Source organism: Delphinapterus leucas, chromosome 6, assembly GCF_059928025.1.
Source record: "Delphinapterus leucas isolate spDelLeu-1000000601 "Yukka" chromosome 6, BTC_Dleu_Yukka2, whole genome shotgun sequence".
Taxonomy (NCBI): Eukaryota; Metazoa; Chordata; class Mammalia; order Artiodactyla; family Monodontidae; genus Delphinapterus; species Delphinapterus leucas.
Genome location: NC_143134.1, coordinates 121898643 through 121918308, shown reverse-complemented (window position 1 = coordinate 121918308; position 19666 = coordinate 121898643). Strand labels below are relative to the sequence as shown.

General features: G+C 54.2%; 1 protein-coding gene across 9 annotated transcripts; it reads right to left on the bottom strand.

The window, feature by feature from the left end:
* Nucleotides 1-10822: 10822 nt before the first annotated feature.
* Nucleotides 10823-19056, bottom strand: LOC111177077 (ficolin-1). Of its 9 annotated transcripts, none has more exons than XM_022578291.2 (11): nucleotides 18922-19045; nucleotides 18761-18816; nucleotides 18558-18675; nucleotides 17463-17576; nucleotides 15925-15978; nucleotides 15417-15452; nucleotides 14610-14642; nucleotides 14044-14171; nucleotides 13408-13537; nucleotides 12395-12529; nucleotides 10823-11300 (listed from the first exon to the last, which is right to left on the bottom strand). In XM_022578291.2, exons 1-11 carry the CDS (start codon nucleotides 19022-19024, stop codon nucleotides 11053-11055), a joined length of 1155 nt encoding a protein of 384 aa, XP_022433999.1. In that variant the 5' UTR covers nucleotides 19025-19045; the 3' UTR covers nucleotides 10823-11052. The 9 variants fall into 9 exon arrangements, with proteins under 9 accessions (XP_022433999.1, XP_022433998.1, XP_022433997.1 ...); XM_022578290.2 differs by having other exon boundaries at nucleotides 15916-15978; nucleotides 18922-19043; XM_022578289.3 differs by lacking the exons at nucleotides 14610-14642; nucleotides 15417-15452 and adding an exon at nucleotides 14421-14609 and having other exon boundaries at nucleotides 10823-11219; nucleotides 18922-19056.
* Nucleotides 19057-19666: the final 610 nt, after the last annotated feature.

Genomic DNA, 19666 nt, shown 5'->3' with positions numbered 1-19666 from the left:
GACACAATCGTTGCTCTTGCCTGGCCCCCACCCAGTTTCCCCTCCAGTCCAGGCCAGGCTGGGGGGCCGAGCCCGGGGCTCTGCAGGCTCCCTGGTCTTGGCACTGGTGCCCACCCAGCACCTTGGGCTCCCTGCCCTGGCCAGCTGTCAACACAGGTTTATAGGGCCCATGTTGGCCACCCAGTACTGTCTGTGGGCTCTGGGGTTCAGGACTACCAAGGTGAGGGGTCCCAGAATGGACCTGGCCAATCTCAAGAACTGGTAGGTTTCTGTTTCAGCTGGTGAAGGGCAAGGCCTTTGTGTCCACACAGACCTGGACTCCCTGGGCTCCACCAGGTCCAGGCAGTGTGACCTTGGGCCAGTCACTTGACCTCTCTGAGTCTTCTTTGTCACATGACTCGGGATAACAGAGTGGGTTTGAGGACCTCGTGGAGCGAGGATAATAAGTGAGCAGGCGTGGGGTCTGGGACGGACCGAGGGGTCAGTGACCGGGGGCGTGGGCATCACCTGCATTTCCCCACGCAGCTGGCCGTGACTCCCTCCCAGCCGCGTCTCTGCCTGCTCCAGGGCTGCCCTCCAGGGCCTGCCCACACCCCTGCCTGTGCCAGGCCTCAGTTTGCGGTGGGTGTTTCACAACCTGGGAGGTGGAGCCCGCTGGCTGGTGGCTGGTGGAACCTCCACCCCCCCACCCACAGTTTCCCTCCCTGCCCCTCCGGCAGCTGGGCTGGGCCACGGATGCTCTGTCGAGGGTGTCGGGAGCTGTGTCCCCGGGGCCCCGCTCTGCTGTGCGCACAGACCCAGGACAGGAGGGCGGCACCCGTCGGTGGGCGGGGCTCTGGCAAAGGCTCTGTCCTTCTATAGCCTCTGCTCACACCCGCCCGGGGTGTGCTCTGCAGGGTCAGAACTGAAGCCTTGCTGTCTGCCTTCTTTGCCATCAGAATCTTCCTCCCCCTCTCTTCTGGCATCAGGAACATCACCCCTCCCTCCAGCAGAGCTGAACTTTGGGAGCTGGGACTGGCCCCAAACCCCGAAACCAGCCTGACACTCTTGCCCTGGCCACCGGAATCCACTGGTCTCGGGCCCCTTCGCCTTTCCTTCACCCTGAGGTTACAAGCTTTTCCAACAATCCCACACCTTAAGAGCTATTTACCAGAAAAGGACCTGGAAGGGGCCATCTGGTCAATTTCAGGCTCGGCTGGGTCCAGATGGAGCATGATACTGCTCACCACAAATGGGATGCCGTTTGGGGCTGCATTAATGAAGGCATAGAGCCTAGAACCAGGGAGGAGAGAGCCGTGCTCCTCTCTGCACAGGTTGGTCCACACCTGTGCCCTGGGGTCTGAGTTTTGCACTTTAAAGCAACCAAGGAGGGGGTATCACCTAGGATGGGATCAAAGAGCTGGGAACGACATTCTTAGAAACGGCTGAAAGTGGGGCAGAAGAGGACGGCCTGCCACCAAGCAAGAGCTGTGCATTGTGGGAGCGTGACCCCATCCCCAGAGGAATATCACTGCCCTGGACCCCTGGGGCTCACAGGCCCCTCTCCCATCCCTTCCTCCCCCTGCACCCAAAGTGCCCTTTGCCCTATGGCTTCTGTCCTCTCCCTGTAGCCTCCGATCAGGAAGAGTGAGGTGACCGCCTTGTCCTGGTCACCCTGGGTTTTCCCGGTGACCGAACTTCCCACATCCTGGGAAACCCCTCAGAGCTGGACGAACCAGGAGGGTTGGTCACCCTGAGAGGAGGCTCAATGACCATTAAAACTGCAGCCCAGCCACTAGCAACAGAGCAAAAACCCCAAACCTGGACCCCCTTCCCTCAAGGCCAGGGAAGGCCTTCTCTTTGCTCCACTAGAGCAGTTCTAATTGCTTAATGAAGAAAGACAAAATCAAGCCACCACCTCACCATCCCTCAGGAGGCGTCTGCGACCGCAAAGCCCTCTTTGGCGGGCAGGTGAGGCCATCTGCCCTCTGAAGGAGCTCCTGGTCTAGAGGGGGCATCCTACAAACGTCATAAATTAAAGACTCAGGCAGTGGGTGACACGCAAAGGATGTCTGTGTTTCTTTCTTCCAGGCCCAGCCTGAAGCTCTGAGTCCTTACAGGAGTCAGACTTCCGTCACCTCCTCACCACCTGCCCAGCCCGGCTGGACTTCCAGATTTATAACAGCTACAGATGGAATGCTGACAGACGTCATGCAGCCTCTTGCTGGACCAGCCCTAGAGACCCCCGGGCCGCCTCGCAGTCGAGAAGCCCAAGGCCCTCAGCCCACATGCGTGTGCCCTGCACTGCAGTGTGAGGGTTGCTTGTTACAGCAGCTGTCATCCCGGAAGCCTTGAACAGAAGCTGCATCCGAAGAGCAGTGCGGCTGCAACCAAGTCTCAGTGGGTGGCATTAGCCTGGCAGCCAGCGCATGGGGTCGAGGGCGAAAAATTTTGTTTGATTCAAGTGCTGCTTCTGAAAACTTGGAAAGCAGTTCCATGGAGTGTCCTCTGGGGCTCCGAGGAAAGATCCTGCAAATCCAGGATTTCAGTGGCGTGTGTTTCTGTGTTGGCTGTCTGAGGAGGCGTTACAAGAAAAAGAAGAGCTTAGGGAAGACCCGAGCCATTTGCAAGCAGCAAAAAATAAAGTGTCCAGGAATTTGGGGTATTACCGAGTTGGAAAATCCCCAAACAGCTCTAGACCCCAAACAATAAGAGATGGACTTTTTGAAAGTCCTTGAGTTCCAATGAGCAGTGAAGTATTTTTTTTTTGGAATACAGCTACTCAGCCTCGGGAGTAAGATCCTTTCTGCCGAAGCCTCTGGAAGCTCTGAGCAAACCTCCCTAAGATGAGAGATACAGCGAGGCGTGGAGGTGAAGTAGCAAGAAATGCAACCTGAGACGTGCCTCAGGGAGGAGCAGCTGGAGTCCGGGGCAGGGGGTGTCTGGATCGCTGCAGGGCTGACCCGCCCCCCCCCACGCCCTGTGCGACCAAGACAGGTTTGTATTGCATTAATTACAGCCCTGAGATATGAAGTTGTCTATTAAATGGTCAGCTGCCATTTACCTTTACAGAGAGGTGGCCTAGGTGAGGGATGGGGTGCAGGGAGGGGAGAGGGGGAACCCGCAATCTCATCCTCGTCCTGAATCCCACTCTGGGCTTTGAGCCGACTTTGCCTCCCGTCAATTTCCTATCCATTTCTTCCGCCGCCCTTGAGCTACTCAACTTGGTTGTCATTGTCACGGTGGCTCATCAACCATATGGGTGCGGGGCGGCCAATTATCTGGTTCCTGGAGCTTCCCGGGAGGCTGCAAGTTCCACCCGCCCACCCCACTATGTGGCACAAGTCCTAGTCAGGAAGCTGGGAGAACCAGGCACCATCTGGAAACGTCCATCTGTCCCAAGGGAGCGAACACGGCCCTCCCAGAGTCCTGCGTCTGCAAGAGGGGTGTCCTAAATTCGAATTGGGGTGGAAATAGAAATCACCAAATCTTGGCACTGGAAGTGGGGCGCAGCTGCTCCGGTCCACGCTTTCACATGGAGCGAGAACCAGCTCCTCTGCAGCCCCTGATGGGTGCCCGTTCCATCTTGCCCTAAAGACCTGCGGGTGTGGGAAGCTTGCTGTCGCCTTGGACGACTCGTGCAGCGAGGCCAGGGGTAGCTGTCGCGACCTCGGGAGCACCTCCTCCTGTGGATTTGGCCCTGCTTTTCCGTAGAGCCCTTCCTTGGAGGGGGCTGGGTGCCCTGGACAGCAGGACGTCCAAGTTGTTTCCCCACCACCTCAGAAAGGCCTTATCAGCTGGTGGCCGAGGCGTGGGAACCAAGGGCAGAGCGCATCTTCAGAAAACAAAACAAAAACCACGACTGTCCGGCAGGCTGGGAGGCTCTCGGTGCAGTGGCCGAGTAACTAAGCAGGACTTTCTGGGTCTGACAAGCTTGAGTGCTGTGAGCGGCCTGGGCATCTCCCGGTCGCTCAGCTGATAGCCTGTCTGGCTCCACCACTCCTGCGTCCCTGGGATTCTAACCCAAATGTCTTCCTGTTAACTAGCTCAGCTCTGATGCCCTGTAGCACCACTGTCTCCTTTCACACAAGCTCTGCTCTGATGGGCCAGACGGCCCAGGGCTTTCATTTGCTTGCCCTGAAATCATCCAACGGCACACTTAGCCCTGAAACTAGCATATCAGTGGGTCCTAAGCCCAGCTGTCCCTCAGAGCTACCTGGGGAGGCACTTAAAATACAGATTCACACATGGAAACAAACTAAATGCCCATCAACAGGTGAATAGATAAAGAACGTGTGGTATATTTATACAATGGAATATTACTCAGCCATCAAAAAATGAAATAGTGCCATTTACAGCAACATGGATGGACCTAGAGATTGTCATACTAAGTGAAGTTAAGTCAGACAAAGGCAAATATATCGCTTATATGTGGAATCTAAAATATGACACAGGGCTTCCCTGGTGGCGCAGTGGCTGAGAGCCCGCCTGCCGATGCAGGGGACACGGGTTCGTGCCCCGGTCCGGGAAGATCCCACATGCCGCGGAGCGGCTGGGCCCGTGAGCCATGGCCGCTGAGCCTGCGCATCCGGAGCCTGTGCTGCACAACGGGAGAGGCCGCAACAGTGAGAGGCCCGCGTGCTGCAAAAAAAAAAAAAAAATTTAAAAAAAATAAAATAAAATATGACACAAATGAACTGATCTACGAAACAGAAACAGACTCAGAACATAGAGAACAGACTTGTGGTTGCCAAGGGTTGGGGGAGGGATGGAGTGGGAGTTTGGGGTCAGCAGATGTAAACTATTATATATAGAATGGATAAACAACAAGGTCCCACTGTGCAGCTCAAGGAACTATATTCAATATCTTGTGATAAACCATATTGGAAAAGACCATAAAAAGAATGTATGTGTGTGTGTGTGTGTGTGAATCACTGTGCTGGACAGCAGAAATTAATACAACATTGTAAATCAACTATACTTCAATAAAATAAATTTTAAAAAATACAGATTCAGGAGGCCCATCTCTGACCTGCAAAACCAAAATCTCAGTGGTGATGCCTGGAGCCTGTATTTTTTGAAGTTTCCTGTTGATTCTGAAGATCAGCCATGGTAGGAATTGTGTGGCAGCATGTCAAGTGGACAGAGGTGACAACCAAGCGTGTCCCCAAACCATGTCCAGGATCCTTGGAGCCACACGTCCCCAGTTTCTCAGTCAATCCTCAGAGCACAGGCAGGAGTGACCCAGATGAAAAGGGAAGTCAAGTGTCCAAGAAAAATGCTGAATTAAGATCTAGTTACTACAGTGACTTTTTACATGGCTTAACTAGATAATTTTATGGTGAAGTGGTTTATGATCTTAGTCTTTCACAGTGTCACGTCCTAAAGAAAAGTGCACACACTTTGAATCAGTACGCTCACCAGGAACTTACTTCTAGAAAACCCCACAGATGAGAGAAAGCTGTGTACATATATGTGTTCATTCAAAATTGTGGCCACGAAACACCAGCTGGGATAGAAATATTCAACCATAGGACTGAAGACCATTTCCTCAAATGAATGTTCAGTGACAATTTAAAAAATGCTAAACAAGCAAACTCTAGGGCCATGAGAAAATAACTCACGTCAGAAGATAAAACTGTACATTCAGGCTCTCATTTCCAGGAATGATGGATTAGATAATGAGCACCACACTTCCTCTGAAAATAAATTAAAAGCTGGACGAAGTTCAGAGGTACTCTTCCTAAGCGTTAAAGATGGCTAATTGCGAGGAATTCCCAGAATAAAGTCTAGCGGAAATAGAAATCGGGTGGCTGTATTTGCGGGTATCTTCGCCTGGGGTCATTTGCCAATCCTGGGAGACTGGGCAGGTGTTCTGGCAGCTTAGCAGAGGAAAGGGTTTTATTATTGAACTGGAATAGAGGTCAACAGAAAATATCCGGACTGAATGTGGAGGGGAAAAAAAGAATAAAAATACAGAAAATAGCATGAGAGACATGGAACACGGGGGGGAAAAAGGCTCATGTGTGTAACTGAAGTCTTTGAAAGAGTGGAGAGAATGGACAAATTCAAAGAAAATCCCACGCAGGCACATCGTGGCAAAACCATCGAGGCAAAGGAAAAACCTTGTAAAGGGCCAGAGGAAAAAAGTCACATTCCCTTCAGAGGAGCAACAGACTTTCAGCAGAAAGAATGGAATCTGGAAATACATGTTTAAAGTGCTGGAAGAAAATACCTGCCAACTTAGGGTTTTACACCCAGTGAAAATACTTTTTGAATGTGAGGCAAAATAAAGATGTTTTCAGAAAACAAAAAAGGACAGAATTCATCACCAGCAGACCTATGTCAAAAAAATATATATATATATATGAAATGAAAGGGGGTTTGTTGGACAGCAAGAAAGACTGAAAAAGAGTTGGAAGATGGGGTAAGAGCTACATAATGGGTGACTATGGAGAAGAGCATGGAGGTTCCTTAAAAAACTAAAAATAGAGCTACCATATGATCCAGCAATCCCACTCCTGGGCATATATGCAGACAAAACTCTAATTCGAAAAGATCCATGCACCCCAATGTTTATAGCAGCACTATTCACAATAGCCTAGACATGGAAACCACCCAAATGTACATCAACAGGTGAATGGATAAAGAAGATGTGGTATATATATCAATGGAATATTACTCGGCCATAAAAAAGAATGAAATAATGCCATTTGCAGCAACATGGACGGACCTAGAGATGATCCTACTAAGTGAAGTAAGTCAGACAGAGAAAAACAAATTATCATATGAAATCGCTTATGTGAGGAATCTAAAAAAATGATACAAACGAACTTATTTACAAAACAGAAACAGACTCACAGACATAGAAAACAAACTTATGGCTACCAAAGGGGAAAGGGGGTGGGGGAGGGATAATTTAGGAGTTTGGGGTTAACAGATACACACTACTATATATAGACTAGATAACCAACAGGGCCCACTGTATAGCATAGGGAACTCTAAACATCTTGTAATAACCTATAAGGGAAAAGAATCTGAAAAAGAATATATATATATGAATCACGTTGCTGTACACCTGAAACTAACACAACATTGTAAATCAACTATACTTCAATAAAAAATAAATATTAAAAATTTATATATAATCAAAAAAAAAAAAGCAAGAACGCAGATACCTCAAGAGGAATATGGGCTGTGCAACCCTGTAAGAGCAACGTCTGGCGGGGTGTTAAATAAAGAGATAAAGTGTGTGCCAGACACAGTGACACAGAAGGCAGGAGGGGCAATGAGCTGACAGGGGCTGAAAGACCCTCCAGGTCAGTGGTAGAGGGACTCGTTTGTCTTGGGCCGTAAGAGGGCAGGGGTGGACAGGGCGTCGCAAACACGGACTCCACAAGAGTAAGGAAAGAGCCTCCACAGCACAAGCTGGTAGAGGGGAAGTTTGGGTAATAAAAATATTCACTAATAAGAGAAAAGGTGATGAGAACAAGGCTGGGGGAATGACCCCACATGCGCTGAAACCTTGCTGGTGGGGCCCCACTTCCCCTCCTGCTCAGGAGAGGGTGCTGGGAACCAGACTTGGGGGATTTCGCTTATTTGATCCTCCCCCAGGTACCAGCATGGAGCTGTTCGAAACATCACTGAGTTTTGATGATTTGAGTTTGAGAGGCATTTGTGTTTAGGAAAGACTCTGCTTTTTAAAATTAAGGTTTGGTTTCTGAAAGCTACAGATTCAAAAACTTAGCCTAATAGTTTACGTTTGGCATACAGATCTTGTTTTTCTATTCATAAGACCTGCAAATATATATATATATTTTTTTTGTGGTACACGGGCCTCTCACTGTTGTGGCCCCTCACATTGCGGAGCGCAGGCTCTGGACACGCAGGCTCAGTGGCCATGGCTCACAGGCCCAGCCGCTCCGCGGCATGTGGGATCTTTCCGGACCGGGGCACGAGCCTGTGTCCCCTGCATCGGCAGGCGGACTCTCAACCACTGCGCCAGCAGGGAAGCCCAAGACCTGCAAATCTTAACAGTTGCTTTTAAGGGTCTTTGAATACGACAAATCTAATTCATTAAACTTTCAAAACTTTGAATGGTGATAATAAGTGTAATATATTCAATTCCTTCTTGGGCATTTCAAAAGCCTAGTGGACAAAACCTTCTTAGTACTAATTAATTTTTAGAAATCTAATGATTTCACTTAGAAATGCAATGAGCCCAGAGTTTCTTACATATTCCAATACTGTGTATAAATGCACCAAGCTTTCCAGATAACGTTACAAGACTAAGTCAATTAGTTAATGACATATTTAACTTCGGATTTATGAGGCTTTCTTTACAATAGGCCAACTTCTTTAAACATTATGAGATACCAAACCTATCCAGATTTCTTAGTATAAAAGTCATAATTCTATGGCTTTTAGTATATGAATCATTTCTAGACTTATAATCTTCCTGGGTTTATAAGATGCTTACCTACTGAGGAAGAAAAGTGCAGTTTCAACTAGCAGACTTTACTTCTGTTGAGAGACTGTGGCCAGGACCTGGTGGGGTCTGGTCAATCCCAGGTGGGCTTCAGGGACCTCTCCTCAGTTACTGAGTCAATGACCGTGGACGTCAGGAAAAGATGTGCATGTTGCTCACATCCCTGGATCATGGGTGTGCCCTCTCTTTAAAAATGGTTATAAAATTGTGAACGTAACATGTACACAAAAGTCTATAAAATGAAAAGTGTAGTCTAGGTATTTTTATTACCGTGTGGCCCACATGCTTGTCATCACCACCCAGAACCCCAAAGGCCATCTGTGTCCCTTCCCAGGGACCACCCCATTCCACTCCAAGTGCAACCACTTTCCTGTTTTCCTGGTATATGTTTACCACCTAAGTAGGCATCCGAAACACGGCAGGTCATTTTTGCTTAGAAAACAGTTTTGTACAAGGTGAAGCCAGCAATACGTACTCTCTTGAATCCAGCTTTCTCCGCCAGCTGCTGCGCTGTGCTCTGTCCGTCCTGCGTGTGGCCGTAGCTGTCCAGTTAGCACTGCTGCGTGGCTTTCTAGTGCGTGACTACCTTTGCATTGCTATCTGCCTTCTTCCTGACCGGCCTTTGGGTGGATGACAGGGTTTGGCTGCTGTGAAGAGCTTGGCTATGGATATTCTTGAAATGGCCCCTGGGGCACACAACAGTTATTTCCACGTCAGGCAGTGGAATTGCCAGGTTATGGGAATGCGTGTCTTCTACTCTAAGAGTTGATGTCAAACACTTTTCCAAGTTAGTGGCATCAATTCGCATTGCTACCAGCAGTATATGAAACCCCCCTTACCCCGCAGCGTCTCTGACATTTAGTGCTGTCAGGGTTTCACATTGTAGCGGTCCCGATGAGTGTGTAATAGCATCTCGTTTCGGTTATAATTTGCATTTTGCTGAGAACCAACAAAATAGAGAAGCTTTTTATAAATGTATTGGTCCTATGGATATCAGTTTTTGTGGAGTGTCTGTTCGAACCTCTTAACCACTTCTTACTGAGCGATTGGTAGGAGTTCTTTAAATATTCTTGGTATGAGACCATGATATTTTTTAATAGGCTGTGGTAGGCAGAATAATGTTTCCCCTGCTAAAGATTTCCTGCCCTAATCCCCAGAACTGGTGAGTATGTCACCTTACGTGGCAAAAGGGACTTGGCAGATGTGGTTAATCTAAAGATCTTGTGATGGGGAGATGGTCCTGGGATACCCAGGTGGGCCCAGTCGAATCACGTGAGTCCTTCAGAGAACCCGTTCTGGCTATACCCAGAGGGAGATGGGACCAAGAAAGCAGGGTCGGAGTGATGCGCTGTCGCTACTTTGAAGATGGAGAAGGGGCCATGAACCAAGGAATGCCAGGGACCTCCAGAAGCTGGAAAAGGTCAGAAAACAGACCCTCCCCTGGAGCCTCCAGAAGGAACCAGCGCTGCTGACAACTTGCTTCTAGCCCAGTCATACCCACGTCGGACTTCTAACCAGCAGAACTTCCTTTGTTCTTAAGCCACTAAATTGTTGTTAATGAGTAGAGACAGCAGTAGAAAACTAATAACCTACGTGTGACCAAGGGATTCTATCCCTCTGTGACTCCCCTTTTATTTCCTACAGTGTCCTTTGATAAACAGAAGCTTTTGATTTGATGGGGTTGAATCCATCAATCTTTTCCTTTATGCCTGGTGTTTCTGAGGTCCCAGTTAAGAAACCTCTCCCCGGCCCGAGAGACTGAGAAAACTCTCCTTTACCATCTCCCGTCAGGCTGTTCGGCTTTGCACACCGAGGTCTACAATCGCCCTGAAGCCAAGGACTGTGCGGCGTGAGGCCGGGCCCCTCGGGGTTTTGTATGGCATGTGGACAGCCAGCTGCCCTTGCTCCGCTGGGTGGACGCAGCCCTCCCTGTGGATCTGTGTTTGGTGTTTCAGCTGCTTTCCAGGGAAGCTGGCCCAGAGCATTGATTGAAAGCGGAAAGGTCCCTATTTAACTCCTTCCCCCCCTTTTTAATGAGAGTTTTCTAGTCTCAGAGTGACCTGTTTAAAGATGAATGAAGATGCCGTGACCAATATCAGGAAGAAGCAGGTGACTTTGGGTGAGGGAGGGGACATCCCCCCCAACCCGTCGATGAAGTTAAGTGGGAGCTTAAGGCTGGGGGCTGATGCTCTGTGGAACAGCCACTTGCCCTCTAGGAACATCAGTGGTTGCATCTGCTAAATGGGCTCCCTAACTCTCCCTGACTCGACCACAGCCCCTGCTGTGGATGGGCTCTGGGAAAAATACTCAAAACAGCTGATGTTCGAAGACGCAAATGAAAACTGGGAGGATATCTGCCAGAAAGCAAACAGTTTTAAAACGTGATCCTTCTTCTGGTGAGGCTGTGGGGCACGAGGGTTCGGACCCTTTGATGAGAGAGAAGGGGCTGGGCAAGCAGGTCTTGTTCAGCAAAGGGGCGGCGGGGGAGCATGTGTGCTGGCCTTCGCTGGGGACTGAGTGGGGTTTTGGGAGGCCGCAGGCAGGGGGCCCAGGGAGGCGTGGGGTCGGGCTGCGGGCCCGCGCACCTAGGTGAGCCGCACCTTCATCGTGGTTGCCTTGTAGCTGTAGTTGTACCCTCTCCACGACCTCCAGTTGACACCATTGGCATAGCTCGTGTGCGGCCCCCCGAGGTAGCGGCCGTTCAGGTTGGATGAGTGACAACTGTTGTACCACCAGGCCCCCTGGTACTGCACTGCACAGTTAGAGGAACTCTGGTCATTGTCTTGGTCTTTGGTGGAGAAGAACTGGTCCTTGTGGGGCGTCAGGGAATCACCTGCTCAGGAGGGAGTGTGGGTATTGCTCGGGCTAGAGGGAGCCTGCCCTGCCGCCTGCCCATCGCCACCTCCCTCTAGAGACGTGTGAGCTGACCCCCAGGGCGTCAAGATCCTGCCTCACCCTGGGGCAGATGGAGCCACCTGGTCCAGGAGCTCTGCCCCAGGGCGCATGCCTCACTCCTCCAGCCTCACCTGTTTCCTCCCGGCTCCCCCAAGACCACCAGGACCCGCGCCGTCCTCTCCCCTGAGGTGCCCTCCCTTCCCGAGCCTGCATCGCTTTTCTGGGCTTCATACCCACTCCCTGGGTTGCACGGACATCCCAGAGGGACAGCACAGCCTCATCCCGGGGCCCCCTGCTCCATTTTCAGCCCTGGGTGTGCAACTCACCCCAGTTCCTGTAGCACCCCACTGCCCTTCTCACCCCTGCCAGACCCTCAGCTGTACCACCTGCAGCATGGAGAGGAGGATCCCTGCCCTTCTCCTTCCCTGGAGGCTCAGAGGAGGCACGTGTGTCAAAGGGGTGCTTGAAGGCTCCCATTAGCAATACTCCCCCCCCCACGCCCCAGGAGGACCTTGCTCTCTGCAGCTCTGGTTCAACACAAGCAGACAGGCTCCTAGCACCTTTCCTGAAAGAGTGCACACTGGTAATTCTCAAGAGGATGTGCCATAAGAGATACCTCCCCACATCCTGTGACCGGGGTGTCTTTTTGGCAAAGAACATCCCACAGGGTTTGTGTTCCGTGGAGCCCAGTTTGGGAATATGGCTCTAAGGGCTGATGTGAAATGACCGTACTCTTCCAGGTGTTAGCAGGGAAAGGGGTCAGTGACCTCAAGCCCCACTCAGAACAGCTCACTGCTCTGCAGACACAGCCTTGGGAGCCGTAACTGATGGCGTCACTTGTCCCCATGCTACAAAGAGACTCAGGTACCTTCGTGTCTGCATTCAAAGACAGAGAACCTGGACCCAGGGAGCGGAGCCCCAGCCCAGGATCACTCACGGGAGACAGAGCCAGGACGCTAAGCAGGTCCTCTCTACTTCCCCAAACCCCGCGCTGAAGCCCAGGCCACGGCTGTGCCCCGCGCGGACTCTCACCTGCACTGCCCCCGACAAAGGCTCCCAGGACCAGCTTGTACTTCTCTGCCTCAGCCGCCATCTTGAATGACTGGTACTTGGCAAATCGGTGGTTGCCCTCAAAGTCCATGAGGTCTACCCGCAGCTCGCTGCTTCCTGTCGGAGGTGGGTGCTCAGGTCCCAGCAGAAGGAACCCTCTGCCTCCAGGCACGGGGGGTGGGAATGTGGGCTTTAGGGGACGTCTGAACTTGGCATCGGGGACAATTCACCGGGAAGGTGTGAGAGGCTGGGCTGGTGGGAGGACCTCAGGGATGCCTCCCTGTTTTCAAATAGCTCCCCTGCTGTTCCATCAGCCATGCCTGAATTTCCACAGTCAGTGTACCTCGGATGGAATGAAGCCTCGCTCTAGTTTGAAACCCTAAATTCTCCTGCAAATAGCTGTGAATGCCACGGCAGGAAACCTTTGTATGTGTAGTTCCTTCTGCAAGGATTTCAGGGCACATGAGTGGACACCGTCAAGGTTGCCATGAGGGAGTGGAAGAATTAAGAAAGGATTTACCAGTTTGCCGTTGAACTCAGGACCAGCTGTGAAGCTGATTCTGTGGAACGGAGAAGTGGGGTGAGGGGGCCTGCGTGGGGACCGCCACATGCACTGAGCGGGAGAGGCAAGGGAGGGGCTCTGTGGGCCTAAGATCCCAGTTTCAAGGAAGGACCAACCGTTGGAAGTGGGAGAAGGGCCACCCTGATCCAGATGGCCTCCCCCTCACTTCCGACTCTCGGGTTCTAGATACGATCGGTCCCGAGACCGGAAGTCGTCTTCACTCCAATAATCCACCTCCTCCAATTTGAACACTCAGAGAGTGTAAGAGAATACATGTCCTAGGTTCTCAGAGTAATAACCCCTCCTGCTATCACACGTGACCACCCTGGGGGCCAGGAGGAGCGGGGTCCTCTGGTCCACATGGCCCAGGGCTAAGGTCAGGGGCATGTGCATTTCAGGCACCCCACCACAGAGCCCCCGGCCGTGGCCCTACCCTGGGCGGTCAGGGCGTGGATGTTGTCATTCCCCAGCCAGAACTCTCCCAGCTGACTGCCAAAGCCCTGCTTGTATGCGGCCCAGTCCCGGTAGAAGTCCACAGAGCCGTCGCTCCTTCGCTGGAAAACCTGCACACGATGGGGAGGGCTGGGGAGACGGGGCCCCACTGCAGTCCCCCCACAGAGCACCCCTGCCACACGCGGGAGCAGCGCTGGTAGTTCACAGGTATCACAGGCTGAGGACCAGAACGTGGGTCTCATCCAAGAGCCCAGGGGCAGTCAGGGACACCCACATGGAACCAAGGAGGAAACGGAGGCTCAGAGAGGGCAGGCGACAAGCCCAATGCCACACGGCTGGAGAGGAGTGGGCACCTCCGGGCCTGAGCCCACAGCCCTGAGTCACGGGACTCCTTCCCATGGGGGTCCACACCCCCCTCCCCCGACATTTCTGATTCTCCCGACCTCAGTGAAAGGACGGGGTCAGCCTCAGCCTGGAAGGAGTGGACGGTCTCACAAAGGCCACTAAACAGTGATCTGCAGCAGGTGAGGCTCCCAGGCATGCCCACCCCTGCCCAGGAACCCCACGGCCATCACTGGGTGAACCCCACGGCCATCGCTGTGTCCCCCCCACTCACGGTCCACCCCCCGCCGTCCACGTCCATGTCACACAGCACGGTCAGGGGCCGGCAGTCGGGCAGGTAGATGGTGTGCCAGCCGCTCAGAAAGTGCCCCCTGGTGAGCAGCTCCTTACAGGTCCTAGGTCCTGGGAAGGGAAGCCGGGGAATGGACGCCAGGACAGGAGCTCTGGGCGGGGCAGGGGGGAGGGGGAGGGGGGAGGAGGGAGAGGCAGGGACACCTGCCTGGGGGAGGTGGGCCCTGAGTCCTGGGACAGAGATGCAGCCCCCAAGGCCACCCGGCTGTGACGGCCAGGCCCCGTCGACCTGGCCATCCCCACCTCCCAGGGCTGCCCCCGCCTAGTCTCCTGGGAACCTGGCCTCCTCCAGGAATATACTCGAGTTATCCAGGCAATGGCTGCCTATCACTTGGGTAAGTGGGGAGTAAGATGTGCTCAGAGAGCGTTTTATCCTTGGAAGGTGGAACCGGAGTCTGTGCAGCTGGCCTTCTGGTCGATCCTCCCTCCCCCGCCCCCAGCAGGAGCAGGTCCAGGCGGAGGTCCGGGGGTCGGCGTGTTCGCAGTCACCTGTGGCACAGGAATGAAGCTGCCCCGGCTCTCCTGTTGTGGGGAGAGAGGACATGCATGTCACACGTGTGGAAACAGCGCCCCCGCCCCTCAGCCCTGTTGCTCCGTGAACACGGCGTGGAGAAAGGAAACCATTATCCAGCTCTTTGCAGAACTCTCAGCCTCCAGCCCTGCGGATCAGCTCCTAGACTCAGCGTCACTGGGCTTGCCTGGCCCCCACTGCATCCGGCCTGCCTGGGGGCTGGCGGCCAGCACCGTCCCGCAGGGCACTGGCTGGACCGCCGTGCCAGCCACCTCGCCTGGGCTTCACGGCTCACGGCGGTGGAGATTCAGCGCCCCCAGGCCTATCGCTTTCCACAGCCCGTGTCTCAGCACAGCTCTGTTTGTGGAAAGTACTGGGGAGCATTTGGGATGTGCGTCTGGGCCCCAACCTTGCACTTTGTATTTGTAGCCAGAGCATGTGACTGTGTCTTGACATTTTGCCTATTCTTGCTTTTACAAAATTTTAAATAAATGAGCATAAATCAGAGCATTATGAGCAAAATGTCCAAAATCATGTAGTAAAGCGGTATTGCTAGTCACCTGGGTCCAACTCTGGAGCCTCTGGGCTTTGAGCGCTCACCGGCCGCTGACAAAGCACGCCGGGCTCAGAGGCCCCTCCTCCCGCACCCATCCGCTGCAGGGCCAGGGCCAGGGGTGTGGTCTGAGATCCTCCCCCAGGTGGTGCTGGCCGTGACCGAGGCCTCTGGGAACCCCCAGCCCCATGCAAAGCCTGCACAGTGACCCCAGGGAGGCGGAGGGGCTCACCTTTCTCTCCGCCCGCGCCCTTTTCCCCTCGGTCTCCTGGGGAGAGACAGGAGATGCACAGGACGTCTGGTCAGTGGACATCGACCCTCCGCTCTGGAAACCACCCAAGTGCTCAGTTCTTCGGGAGCTGGGGCGTGGGGGATGGGGTTGAGGCTCTGGGCACCACACACTCATGCTCCGCGGCCCACACCTCTCCAATGCCTGGGTCTCAGCCGGGGGAGTTGCGGGGGGACTCAGAGGCCTGCATTCTGCCCTGGGTTATGAGAGGCTGCCCTGGACCTGGGGCCCCGGACCCGGGACCCAGTTCACATGCTGTCTTGAAGCTCTTTGGAAACAGGAAATAGGACAGGTGCCTCTCTGTCACTTGGCCCCCCTCCCTCTCTCTGTCTCTCCCATCTCTCTCTCCACCTCCTCCCTCTCGCTCTCTGTCTGTCTCCATCACTCATGTCTCTGTAGACAGGCCCCGGGGTCCTGCTCAGGGGTCCTAGCTCTTCATCACCTTTGGTACCTTTGGGCCCGGCCGGCCCTGCCTTCCCAGGGACTCCGGGAGAACCTCGCTCTCCTGTAAATTCCAAAGATACATCATTGAGGAAAAGGCAACCTGAAGAATTCTACTTGAGCATCTCCGCCCTAAGGAACACAGTCCTGACCCTCCCATCCCAGCTGCGGTATCCTCAGGATCAGTGCCCTGGGACTCAGCCCGAGGGTGACAGCAGACGGCGGGGACAAAGCACTCACAGCCACCCGGTGCCGACCGGCCGGAGCGCCAAGCTCGGGCCCCAGGGAACCACCGGCGATCTGGCTCCCGACCACCTCAGTGCATCAGCCCAGGTCCAGGCCACCGTCAAGGAGCCCCCCTGGCTACTTGGGGGCCTGGGACCAAGAGCACGTCCTCAGAGACCCTGTCACACAGGACCCTCCGGCCCCTTGGCTCTGGGAGGGAGGTGGGGACCTGCCATGTGCTCAGCCCTGGACGCAGGGGCGGTCGGGAGCAATTATGCATCCCTCTGGGGTGGTTCTGTCTCCACCTCCAGAGAGGAGGGGTCGGAAGCGACGAGGCCTCCCAGGTCTGCGTTATTGATGTGAGCAGGGGGCTAGGACCACCCAGGGCCCTGCCCCTCCTCCTGAGCACTGATGGGAGAGTCAGGAGAGGCGGCCCCAGGCTCAGCCAAGGTAGCAGGAGCGCCTGCCGGCAGGCTGCCCTACCCGGGGAGTGTGGGTGTGTGGGTGTGGGGCCGAGGGGGCGCCGGCTCGGCTTGGGGCGGACCAACCACACCCACTGGTGGGCAGCCGCCCCAGCCCGGCCCCTCCTCCCAGTGTCCCCCCGGCAGGACTCCCAGCCTGGAGCCCATCGTGGTGAGCACACGCGGCCCTCCCATCCCCAGGAGCTGCCCTGGGTGCTCACGGCCCCTGAGCTGGATATCTCCCAGGACGTGAGAGGCTGGGGACCTCCGAGCTGGCCCTGTGTCCGGAGCCCTTGGAGCGTCCACTCACACGCAGGCCCAGGGCACTCACCCCTTGAGCTGCGTGCACACCTGCCCTTCATACCAGGCTCGGGGCCCGAAACCCCACAAGGGGGCCACCACGTCGACGGGAGAGCTGTGGAGCGCTCGGGGGCCTTCCTACTGCATTGAGGTCCAGCCCCACCCTCCCTGCTGATGGCTGAGTGCTCTGAGCCCCAGTTTTCTCATTTGCGGTACAGACAGAAAACGCTGGGGCCGCAGTTTTCAGGTGAGAATACCGAGGTACGCGTGGCTTGGAATCTGGCCCACGGCCACATAAAGCCAGGCCTGGATCGAGGACCGGGGAGCGGGTGTTCTATGGAAGTGGACCCCGATGTGAGCTCATAGACTAGCTGCGACCAGCCCCCTCCTCAGGGAATGACAGATCCCGGTGGGCCTCAGGTGTCGCTCCTGACGCCAGCTCTGAGCAGGGTCGTGACCCAAGCTCCCGACCTGAGACCCGCAGGGGGCAGTGCCCACCCGGAGTCTAATTTGAGAAGAGCCGGTGCTCAGTGACCCCCCACGCCCGAGCCAGAGCACGTACCCTTCTGTCCACTGGCGCCTGCCTCTCCTTTGGGCCCTGTGGGTCCTGGCAGCCCCGGGCAGCCTCGGAGGATGGAGAGCTTGTCGGAGCCCTCCAGACCCACCAGCTTCACCTCTGCAGAGAGACACAGAGCGCCAGTCAGGGTGCTCGTCCTGGGCCTGAGAGCCCTGCAGAGCCCGCGACAGGCCACCCGAGCCACGGGGATCTGCCACGCGGCGACCTCGACCTGGGCCCTTGGCTGTGGCCAGAGTCACCCGTCTCAGATGAAGGGTCAGCCTGGCAGTGAGTTTCCCGCCTCTGGTGGGCACTGGTCAGGTGTGGAGGTGATGCAGGGCAGAGCCCTGGCCTTGTGGTCCACCCTGCCTGAGCCAGCCTCCCCCCAGCCTCAGTGCTGTGTTTCCTCGGGCAAGTCACTCAATCCCTCTGAGCTCTGTCCCTTCGGCGCCCAAGTGGAGACAGGAATAGGGCTGCGGGGAGGATTAGATTAGATAATGCAGAATTTAAACTTCTTAGTATAATTCATGGCATTTTAAAAGAACCTCATAAATAGTGGGTACTTTCACTAAATAACAACAATAAATATTTAAAAGCCTTGGGGAATCTGGGTCAAAGTAACATTTTCACCCCCAGACCTTGGACTTTTGATCATAGAATTCCTGAACTGGAAGGGGTCTGTGTAGGTCCCCTGGATAGGGGACACATTTGATCCAAGGACACAGAGCAAACTCCAGTAGAACTGGAACCAGAGATTCATTTCCTTCTCAGAAAAAAAAAATTAATTTTGTTGATTTCAAAACTGAAATATCATCACGAGAGACAACTTAGAGGATGTGGGAATCAGTTGTGCTCTCACTGGAGACACAGGCAACTGTCGTTTCGTGGTCTGTCTCCAGCTGGGACTCTCTCATAAGGCTGCCCCCATAAATACGTCCTCCACTCAGGGGGAGGCTGGTGTGTCCTCAGGGGCAGCCTCTTGCCAGCTGTGGGCCCCCTCCACCTGCGTGGGATCGGGAGGGAGACCACAACCCCCTCTTAGACCCAAATCTGCTGAATCGCACTCTCTGGGGTAAAAGCCAGAAATCTGCACTAACAAACCCCAAGTAAACGTGGGAGCCCTTGGATTAGAACATCTTCCAACATCTTTCTGAAAAGTCCAGGAGAAGACGGAGAAAGTGATGGGCATGGTCCTTCTCCTCGGTGGCAGCGTCGAGACCTGGCTGGGAAGTTCGTGGGGCGAATCACGGGCTTGAGAGTTGGACAGATCTGGGATTAAACTCCTGCTCGCTCCCCCCGCCGACCTGTGTGACCTCGGGCCTGTGCTGTCCTAGTCGCAGATGAAGTGGGGCTGTTGAGCCTTCAGAAGAAGATGCATACGGAGGGTTTAACCCTAGATACTATTTGTGGTCAATGAGTGGGTAGTTACCAGCTCTCAGGGACTGGAAATTCAGGTCCATCTCACCTGGACAGGTGTCTGCAGTCTGGGCGGCCAGGGTCCTGAAGCACAGGAGTAAAAGGAGCTGGCCGGTGGGCCCCAGGGCCACGGCCACTCCACTCAGCTCCATGTCCTCTGGTCTCTGACCTTGTGAGCAGGGGAAGCCAGCCCTTGCCTGGGCCTGTGGTTTCTCAGCTCCCACGGGGACACCCACTTCCTGCAGCCTCTTTGGTTACACCAACAGGAGGTACCAGTGATGGCAAAGGGTGTTTCCTTCCTGCTGGGCCCCACCATGCTGCCCGCTGAATCAGGCTCACTTCCCCTGGCAGGATACTCCATTCCCAGTCGAGAGAGCTCCCAGGACCCCTCTGTTGGAAAGGGTCTGCCTTCTTTGTGGCTTAAGGAAAGCCCAGTCCCCCAGACCCCCTCCTCATTACCCAGCTACACCCAAACAACGCTCTGAGACCTTGACTGGGGTATAAGGAGGAGTTGGCTAGAGATGCTCCTTCCCTCGCCTGACTTCCGGAATATTCTAATGACTGAGGCAGTCCTTGAGCACTTAACACAGCAGAAGAGAAAAAAAATTCCGAGCACTTCTTATGTGCCAGATACTACTTATGCCAGCCCCATTCGGAAGACACTATAATCTAAATTTCACAGGTGGAGAAACTGAAGTCACACAGCAAGAGCCTGACGTTACCTCGAGTCTGTCTAATGCTCCAAGGACCACTGGGTCTGGTCATTACACCAGAAGGCGAGGCTATGTCTTATC